Genomic DNA, 10,733 nt, shown 5'->3' with positions numbered 1-10,733 from the left:
TTTTTATGTTGACAACTAAAAAAATGTTACCAGAAGGATAAAGATTTTTTTTAGTTATAACAACCCAAAAATTTTAATGGGAAATCAAATAATTGAATTAATTTGTACTCTTCTACTTAGAATTATTTTAATTTTAAGCAACCTATTTAAGCGAGCGTGGAGCTAAAATCATGAAACAATATTTTTTAAGTTTGATCAATTTAAAGTTACAACAATTTATAGTTAAAATAATCATTAACTGGAGACCCATTAGTTTACACAAAAAAAAAACTCGTGTTTTGTGATCATGCGATAAATTATGACCGTATTATATTTTTTTGTTCTTGGCTTTGATTACGGAAGTTTTCCTCTTTTGAATTATTAACTCTTTGGTTACTCAAATCCGATTTATCGGCATTCGGTACTCTAGCGAGAAACACTGGATCCGTTGGGTTTGACGTCATGATTTATCAAATACATTTTGGACAGTTAAGGATTCCTTCAGCATTGTCCAAAAAATTTCGCACCATACTATGTTTTTTTGTCTCAAATATCGATATTTAGAATAAATCACCATTTATATCTTATAATTAGTTATAATTTTACAAAATTGAAGTTATTAAATACTTAAAGAAAGACGAGAAAAAAATTACATATGTAAAACCAATTTTCTTTGCAAGAAAAGTAATTTGTATAAAAACGTTGATTTTCTTCAAATAGATACATTTTTACTTGTCAAGGTTAATCAACAATATGCAATAAATTTATACAAATATAAAAATTTAAAATATTCGTAAATTGACCACACCCCTACTCTGTTCTTTTCAATATCGTATGTCGTCATTAAGTTGAGAAGTCGTTTGATTAGCAGTGTTATACGCATGGCGTAAAAAGGAGGTGGAAATTTAGCGATCGACATTTATTTGTAACGATTTTTTATTACGTTGTTAACAGTTAGACAATAAAACTCCCAGAGATATTTTTGCAGCGACGAAGATGCAATTTAAAACCAAAAATGTTTCAACAATGGCACTCGCGCTCAAGTATATGTCGTCAGCATATTGGGCTATCTATGAACGCATATGTGATTGATAATGCCAATATTTGGGACCTAATAATTCGAGCACACTCTAAATCCTCATCAATTCATAGACCTCGTGAACACCGTTCTCTGTAATAATTCATGATTCTGTATTAATAATGATAGTGAAATGAAATCGAATTATAGATAGTGTATTTATATTCAATATTTCACAATTACAAAGCTTCTCACTAAATTAGGTACTTTCTTTTGGTTTCTTTTTTCAATTACACAAATAAAAATTGTTGGTATACAATGTACCCCGAATTATATTTTTACTTGCTCACATTTATTTTATACAGCTGCTAATCTATACAAATCTATGTAAACCGCTGTCATGTCAACTGTCACAAACAAATGCCTGTTGTATTTGTTTCTTATACATACATAGTTGAGAAGTAATTTTAATTTATTTTATTGTAAATAAAAATAATTTCTGATTTTTCTTAATCCATTAGGTTAAATACGGAAATTATCTTCCTATCATTTGCAATCTGTTAACTCTTCAGTCTTTTATTGAACATGTGCAAAATTAGTGTGGGTGTGTAATAAGTTTATTGACGTCTACATACTTTATTCCTTGTCTTATTTTTTTATTATTATCTTAAGTTAAAATAAAAAGGGAAAATCAAAAATGGTGCGCGTAATAACTCAGCAAACTTATGACGATGTAGTTAAAGAGAACATGGAAGAATTCGATATGGAGCCGGCGGAGGCAATAGAGGATGCTGTAAAACAATTTCAAGCACAGGTACTCGTAAATTCGCGCATGTAGCTCACTCCTTTCAACGTCATATATCAAAAATCGTCAATTTTCATTTGTGCATGTTTTCGGAATGCTCAAAAAATGTACTATATCCTAGCAAAAGCGGCATAGAAGGCAGAAAGTATTGTTTTTGCATTTGGAAGAAAAGGTATTGTTTAATTATTTTTTTAAATACACTTAGTATTTTTCAAATGGAGAAAAAATATTCAGGTTTTACCTAAAAAGATCTGTTACACAGTAAAAAGTTCAATAAGCAGCTTGATATTTATTTTTAATTCATTTTATTATATTCTTAAACTTTAAAAACGATCTCCTGAAAAATCAAGTTTTTTGATATATGACGTTGTTGAAAGGAGTGAGCGATATGTCGATGTTTGATATCATATGTACATTTCCTCCTCACGCCCAAACAATATTAACATTTTTTACTTTATCTTGTTGATAATGCAGAGTTAATTATCTTAATTGTCCGCCTCCATAGTGTAGTGGTCAGCGCGCTATTCTACCATAGTAGAGGTCCCGGGTTCGATTCCCAAGAGGGTCAAAATAAATGATAGTGATCTTACAGTCTAATATTTATTTTAATAGGACCCTGGACTGGTACCTGAAGCGGAAGGCTAATCACCTTTCCATTGTGTATTCAACGATCAAGATAACACTGCTTCTATATGATGCAGTGCCCTATGCACCATTGGGTGCGGATAAGGATTAGAATAGAGAATATAATTACCTCACATAATAAATTGCGAAATATCTATTTTTTTGGTTTGTTACCCAAGGAATGATAGTGGTAGCAAGAGTTAGGGATATTAGTTGAAAGGAGTGAGCGATGTATCCTTCATATTTTAATAAAAGTCTTAATTTCTCAATATATAATTCTGTTTAAATTAAAATACTTAAGAGACATATTGTGTTTATGGAAAAAAAATCATGTTTTTTTTCCAGGGTGTGGATCTCTCCAATATAATAAAAGACTTGATTTTATCGGGAAAAGCGGACAATCACATTGTAGCCGTGACCATCAGAAATATTTCCAACCTTCTGGCCGCTGAGACTTTAGATAAAATACAACTTGTAAAAGAATTGGAAGTTTTGAAGGTATGTAAATTTAAATTGAGGGGATATGTATATTCAATAATGTGCTTAACGGTTACACAGTGTGTAAAGTGATAGCTTTAACCAGCCAATAACAGATTATAAGCCGTGTTAACACACTGAGGGCGAGAAAGGTATTTCTACCCGTTTGGTTAATTGATGCTCAAGGATGGGAATTTACCTTCTGCGCCGGCCTTATTTAAAAGTCAGAAAATAAGGAATTATTTAATGTTTTCATATGAATATTATATACCAATCTCCTTGTTAGGATCTAAACTCCCACTATAACACAATTAACACTATTATCAAATCCCGTCGCCAGCGGTCCGCAGGTGTAAAAAAAACACCCGTCTAAAATGTGTTAATACCCAGACTTCCATATTCCTATTCCAATAAACTTCTCTTTTGCTGAGATTTCTTGATATGAATAAGTCTTAAGTGGAATAAGATCCTGTATTTGTGCACATTTGGACACATTCAAAATGTTACGGAGCCTGGTTTAGTTTATGCTCTTAACACTTTGTTGTATCAGTTAGCACCTATCACTGAAATTGTAAAATATGAAATCTATCAGATTGTTGACATATAAATTTGAATACTATTTATATTGACATGTTGTTTGCGGGAAACGCTTAAAAGCGTCTTTTACATAATATTGTTGAGACGTTTATAAGCGTTCGTTTTGCTTACTTTTGATAGAGTATGAGAGACGCCAAAAAGTAATATACAGATTGGAATTGGGTTTGGTAACTTATGATTAGTATATGACCCTAATTAGTATACTAATTAGTGTCGGGGTTGATGAAAATACTGCCCGACAACAATGTGCTTATATGTGCCTACGTGCGTAGGGCAGAGTAAGCACTGTTTATATGCCTATATGTAATACACGCCTACGCCTATTTCGAATATTTAAATTGTTTCAGGCGGAATGTGATAAAGATATGGCTCATAAACTGATGGCTAGTAAAGAAGGCGCATATTCCTCGCTAGTACGCTGCTTGAAACAAGACCCGGCCATTCTAATTCCCGCTCTTAAATGCATCACCTCATTGATGGATGGGCAACCCGACATTTTAAATCCGGAAGGCATTCAAATAATGAACAAGTAAGGAATAATACATATTGTACCGGTGTGTTTTCCCATAAGCAACATCCTTCAAGCAATCACAGAAACGCTTGTTATTTTATTTTATTTTTCTTTCTTACACACGCAGCGAAATTCAAAGACTGGCCGTGATTGAATATTAATTTTGGTAATTTAAATATACTTTTTATTATTGTAGCATTCTCGATGTGCAAGCCGACAATGATGTTATATTGGCGGCACTAAAATGGATTTCCACTTGTTGCTTGAAGCACGAGCGTAACAGACAGAATATATTTGACGCAGAAGTACTGAAACATCTGACGAAGATGTTGGAGACCCATAAAGATGCAAAGGTAAGACTTGTCCCCCCGATGTTACCATCCAAAATTACGCTAATAAAGCTAAGGTTCCATAAAAATGGTCAAAATAAAGAAGAGGAATGTAAATTTATATAACTTTCTAGAAAGCTAAATGTTACTCCATGTACATCATGAATTATAATTTTTTGTTAACATTTTACTTATCAAATGATAATGAAATCATGGCATATGCAGTCTTTTATATATATTTAAAACATAAACAATAAATCCCACATAGGTATGACCCGTGCATGGGTATATGATATGCATTTTGGTATGAAACTAATTGTAATTTGAATCGAGAAAAATTTGTGGAAAAATAAAATAAGTAGTAGAAAATTAAAGAACATTATTGAAAAGATTTTAAATATAAATAAATGTTTAAATACGGAAAAGAGAATTTAATGAAATCATTACGAAGTTACGGTTTTGGCATCTGTATAAGAAATTGCATTTTTGTTCTATTAATAATAACCTAGCTATTGTATATATTTTCATCTGTATTAATTTCTTCAGATTTTGGACGTACATCTGTTTGTATCTTAGTTATAGACCATACATATTATGTGTTATTAAATATAATCAAATATTGCCATTTTTCTGTCATTTCTAATGCATTGTGCATTCTATGCAGATACTAAAGGAAGTTTGCTGTGTCATGCGGCATTTAGTGTTGGACGATGATGTCAGAGTGGAATTTGGAAAAGCCCACGAACACGCTCGCCTCATAGCAACCGAAACACTTCACATCCTTACAAAAATGCTTTCAGGTCAGTCGTTACATTCATAAGCAATTGTTTAGAGTTGAAATTCTGCCCTTTCCCTTTCTGCCATAATAATTTAAAAAAAAAACATTTACTGTTATTGCAGTACTAAAACAAATTAAACAATTAAGTACTGTCAGCCTCCCAAGCGTAATGGTTAGCGTGTTTAGCTTCTGTGCTGGAGGTCCCGGGTTTGATTCCCAGGGGGGGGATGACAATAAATATTGTTGATTTTACACTCTAATATTTATTTAATATTACCCTGTACTGGTCCTCGAAACACAGGAGTGATCACCTTGCCTTCACATAAGTAACGAACAAGATAACACTGTGTCAACATGATGCAGTGCCCTATGCACCATTGGGTGCGGATAATTGTAATTAAAATATGTTTATTTAAAATAACATCATGTAAGTAATTTTTGGATGCCTACGTACTGAAATACTGCACTTGGTGATTGTATAAAAGCTTGTAGGTACTTGTATAATATATGTAATTGAAAATTTACTCTTCTGATACAAAAATTCAAATCCATAATTTAAAAAATGATACAAATATGCATAATTTTGTTTACAGATTTTAAATCGCAAGAGGCGTTTGTCGGCGATATTCTATTGACCATTGCAACATTGGTTGTGCGACACGAGTTCTGTCAGAAAGTGGAGGATGCAGGAGGGTTGACCTTCATCTTGGATGTTATGGTTGAATTCAACGATAAGGAGAAACTCAACCGGCAGTGCTTTAAATTGTAAGTACTTCAAATATCAAGATAATGTTTGTGTTTTAGAACTAATTTTTTGAATTTGTCTTATCATACATGCGCAATCAATTCTTCAAAATTTGAATCTGTGTCCTTATTATAAGGATTTGATGTATTTGATAATGCCATGTCTTTGAAAATATGACCTCGTTTATATATCGCTCACTCCTTTCAAGAACGTCGTAAATCAAAAATTGACAATTTTCAATTGTGCATGTTTTCGGAATGTCCGGAATGTTTTTTTGCATCTTGAAGAAAAGGTATTGCTTAATTTTTTTTTTAAATAGACTAAATATTTTTCAAATGGAGAAAAAAACCTTCAGGTTTTACCTTAAAAGATATGTTGCACAGTAAAATTATCAATAAGTGGCTTTATATTTATTTTTCATGCATTGTAATATATTTTTAAACTTTGAAAACGTTCTTCTGAAAAATCAAGTTTTTTGATTTATGATGTTCTTGAAAAGAGTGAGCGATATGTCTATGTTTGATATCATATGTACATTTGCTCCGCACGCCCAAACAATAATAACTTTTTTTACTTTGTCTTGTTGATAATGCAGGGTTAATTATCTTAATTGTCCGCCTCCATAGTGTAGTGGTCAGCGCGCTATTCTCCCATAGTAGAGGTCCCGGGTTCGATTCCCAGAGGGTCAAAATAAATGTAAGTGATTTTTCAGTCTAATATTTTAATATGACCCTGGACTGGTACCTGAAGCGGAAGGCTGATCACCTTTCCTTTTTTCTTTACAATTTTTATAGAATTAACTCTTGATAATTTACCCATTCCTTTATTTTGCCTTTGTTCCATATTTTATATTGACCTCTTACCTCCGTCGGCAGAAAAATAAAAATGTTTGGAACGATGTATTGAAGTATTCTACTCCCATATTTATTGTCGATTCTTGGGACTATCAAAAATTCTTTGTGGGTAAATCGTGTATCATGGTTGTGTACTGGAAGATTTTTATATTGCAGATTGAAAGCTCTTGCCGGACACGATGATGTGAAGAGAAATATAATAAAACAAGGAGCCGCTACACTCATATGTACCGCGTTAGATACACACAAGGTACATCCACCGGCCAAATTACATTTATCACTATTCAGAATAAGAAAAAACTTCAAGTAAAAAAAAAAAACTAAAAATGTTGATTTCAGAGTTCAGAATCATTGGCAGCAGCCGGGCTGGGATGTGTAGCCGCCATAGCACTGAGAGAAATAGAAAATAGCAAAGCCTTCTACGATGCTGGAATACCCGAAGTGCTACTGCAATGCATGAATGTGCATAAAGATTCATTGCGGGTCCAGGTAATGTAATTTTTAGGTATTTTGCTTAGTCCTGTTTCAATCATCAACAGAGCAAGATGCATTTCATGACAAACCAAAAAGTATTCTTCTTCTTATGGGGCCGCTCCACAGTGAAAGTTGGCAATTGTCTTGTCAAGTTTTACTTTTTAATTAATGTTTTACTTAGTAAATACCACTATTTCTTAAAATCTACTGTGACATGTGTTTAGATGCATTCCGCATCATATTCAAACACCGAATGATGCGGAATGCATCAAAACCTGTGTCACAGTAGATTTTAAGAAGTAATGGTATTTACTAGGTAAAACATTAATTAAAAATGGATAGATTTTACCACAAAGTGACTGCCGAATCAATTGATGAAATAATCTAGAAAGCACTGATTCGAGTAAACCTTTAGATGCTCATGCGCTGCGTGCAATAAGGGTAGCGCCTTGCCAAAGCATTTTTGTGAAATATTTGCGCGACTTGCTATATACGCGTAGCTGTTATAAAAATAATTAAATCTCTAAAATAAAATTTATTAAAATGAAAAATTGTTTATAATTTACTGTAATAAAGCAGCTTTTGTTTCATAACGGTCCGCCTAATAAAACACAACGCATCTCTCAAGAGTCAACCTTGTAATGCAGGTATAAATGCTAATATTCACATCATGACTGAAATATTTATCGGAACCAAAAATAAAATGATGGATCTCAAATACATTATTTACGTAAACTAATATGTTTTCATATTTCAAATACTATTGTCATAAATCAGTGTTATCCAATACAGAAATGCATCACAATCACCGGTCCTGTATGGGACTGGTGGGCATTGAACGACACAAATCCGCGTTCCCATGAAGGACCACTGGGCAGCTTAACCCTTTCAGGACAACTGGTTACTGCTGCTAACCACAAATTGAAAATAAATTGTCTAAGTGCCTACAGGTTTCTACTGAAAACCATAGTGCAATATGTGTTGCCTATGTAACAGAAATAGTGCTTGTATAGATTTCATGTTGGTATCATTGTCTTGGAGCTTATTTCATACTATTTATTGTGGCGATGTGCACATGTCGGGATATTTATAGGTTATCTGTATCTTAGTTTATCAATTTTGTGAGGTTATTGAACGAAATAAACAAAATGACATGAGAGTTATAGTCATAATAATACTAAAAATAAGTAGTATCATATTATTATGGGGCTCGGGTATAGGTAATAATAACTCGTAATTAGGATGCAATCGGTTTATTCAACAGGTCGCCATGACAGTACAATGACAAGTGTGTGCAGTCTCCCTTGCCTCAATCTCATAAGGGATAACGTAAACATTCCCCGCGTACACCCCGCCCTGCCCCTAGCGGGCGCTTGGGGTCATAGTTCATGTTGCTAGAATTATTGCGCCGTAACATTATATTACCTCATCTTTTCAAGAATAAATGCTTTTATTTATACTTTATAAAACATGATCTTTGTTGCTAATCACCATGCACACAATGTGTATTTCTAATTTTGTTGAGGGATAAATATTGTATCAATCTGTGCGCACAATTTTTAGAAAAATATTGTTTACACTTATTTGTAAATTATTTCTAGAAATAAAAATGTCTTCAGTAAAATATTTTTTTATTCTGTCCTCAAAGGGTTAAGGTCAATATATTTTTTTAACTACAGAAAAATGGTTGCTGGGCGATCCGGAACATGGTGGCGCGGTGTCCTTATCAGAGAGAGAAATTCCTGGAGCTCGGTGCGGAAGAACTGGTTAATGATGCGCTCAACAAGTTTGGGAAGGAGAGCGGACACGACATCAAGTCGGCCCTCAGGGACCTCGGTTGCAGCGTGAAACTAGAAGAACAGTGGACGGGCAAGGGGGGCAGGATCTACACTTCGGCTAACCACCAGGACATCGAAGCCTGATAAATTCAATAAAAAAAATTAGGTTTTATACACGCTGTAATGAATTTATTTTAGTTCTTAAACTCGGCACATTAAAATGAACAGCGAACTAGTATACGTACATCATCAATTAAACACATTACGGCTGTCCAAACTCAAAACACAGTAAGGGACATTTTTTTGTAGTATATTTTTTTTACTCAAAAGATTCATACAACTAGCGCGAGCCAGTACGAGCAAGAGTATGCAATCCAGAGTGCCCTAGCCATGGCCACTACTCTTTTCCTCTCCAATATTTGCTTTTTCATATGGCACTAATGTCCTTCACCCTATGCTTCCTCACTCACGTCATCCATATTCCACTCCTATATCCATGAATCTGGAGCGCAGGACTGATCACCTTGTTTTCATATAGTCACGGCCAAGTTGACACCGCATCTTTTCAATGCAGTGCCCTATGCATCACTCACTGGCAGTATGTGCCACAAGGATATTACGAATGCTTTCATAATGTTATTTTTCATTAAATTCAGTGACATGTTATGGTTACATAATTGTTTGTATGAAATAATTTTTTGGTTTATCATAAAGATTATAACCATATGAAATTCGTTTTTATACATAAACTTTTTTTAAATAAAGCTTTAAAATACGAATACAAAGTGTTTTATTTTTTTCTATAAAAATCATTTTCTTATGCAGGTTGCTCACAAAAAATAGTCAGTTGAAACTCACCCGTATATATCACTCGATTTTAGGTGCTTTGCCAATTAAAAAATAAAAAAACTCACCCGTATTCGATGCTCATCCGACAATAAGGTGCCTATATGAGTAGCAGAACAGTATCTTGTCATGTGAGGGGATATTGTAATTCATATATTAAAATTTTAAATATTTTTATTACAAAAGTATATAAAACATTATAAGAAATATGTAATAATAAACATTGCATTTTAACATGTAATAACATAATTCAGCGTTATATTCACAAACAAAACAGTGGATCAATTTTATAAAAAAAATTCAATGAAAATGTATGGAGTATTAGAACAATACTCTTGATTTTATAAAGTATTATCTTTTCAAAAAATGCTTAATTTTAAATACATATAATTTCAAAATGTAACAGTATAAAAAATATCTAAAGTGTATTGTATGTATATTCACTCAGGTGTTAATAATAATTTCTTACTTTTTCTGCAAAGACCATAATAAATAAACTCAAGTGGTATAAAAAATGTTCGTATTTACAATTTATGATAAAAAAAGTTTTACAAACATGTATTATGTACATTCAATATAATTAGGCTTGCCATATGTCCCGGTTTGACCGGAAAAGTCGCATTTTTCAGACAAAATTCCGGCGTCCCAGGCGGTTTAAGTCCCGATAAAAATAAAATTTGATTATAGATGACACTTTTGTCCTCCGTAGTGTAATGGTCAGCACGCTCGGCTACCGTTCTGGAGGTCCCGGTTTCGATTCCCTGGGGGGTCAAATAAATACAAGTGATTTTTTCACTCTAATATTTTTTCCATATTACCCTGGACTGGTACCTGAAGCGGAGGACTGATCACCTTTCCTTCATGTGTTAACGATCAAGATAACACTGCGTTTGTATGATGCAGTGTCCTATGCACCAT

General features: G+C 33.2%; 1 protein-coding gene across 1 annotated transcript; it reads left to right on the top strand.

Moving 5' to 3' along the window:
* Window positions 1-1,391: 1,391 nt before the first annotated feature.
* Window positions 1,392-9,754, top strand: LOC148308367 (armadillo repeat-containing protein 6 homolog). Its single transcript, XM_088261877.1, has 9 exons — window positions 1,392-1,811; window positions 2,772-2,924; window positions 3,848-4,029; window positions 4,208-4,364; window positions 5,005-5,140; window positions 5,712-5,883; window positions 6,874-6,967; window positions 7,057-7,206; window positions 8,871-9,754. Exons 1-9 carry the CDS (start codon window positions 1,695-1,697, stop codon window positions 9,111-9,113), a joined length of 1,404 nt encoding a protein of 467 aa, XP_088118003.1. The 5' UTR covers window positions 1,392-1,694; the 3' UTR covers window positions 9,114-9,754.
* Window positions 9,755-10,733: the final 979 nt, after the last annotated feature.

The sequence above is a fragment of the Brachycentrus maculatus genome, unplaced genomic scaffold (assembly GCF_059751285.1).
Source record: "Brachycentrus maculatus isolate JH-2025_06_01 unplaced genomic scaffold, ASM5975128v1 h1tg000168l, whole genome shotgun sequence".
NCBI classification, from domain to species: Eukaryota; Metazoa; Arthropoda; class Insecta; order Trichoptera; family Brachycentridae; genus Brachycentrus; species Brachycentrus maculatus.
The sequence above is the reverse complement of the archived record's forward strand: the minus strand, read 5'-3'. Positions and strand labels throughout refer to the sequence as shown.

What these genes read in the sequence shown, in the direction of transcription:
- LOC148308367 (XM_088261877.1), top strand. Translation starts at nt 1,695, where the DNA reads ATGGTGCGCGTAATAACTCAGCAAACTTATGACGATGTAGTTAAAGAG. An exon ending in GGCATTCAAATAATGAACAA is followed by an intron (nt 4,030 to 4,207) that starts GTAAGGAATAAT and finishes TTATTATTGTAG; the next exon opens with CATTCTCGATGTGCAAGCCG. An exon ending in AAGATTCATTGCGGGTCCAG is followed by an intron (nt 7,207 to 8,870) that starts GTAATGTAATTT and finishes TTTTAACTACAG; the next exon opens with AAAAATGGTTGCTGGGCGAT.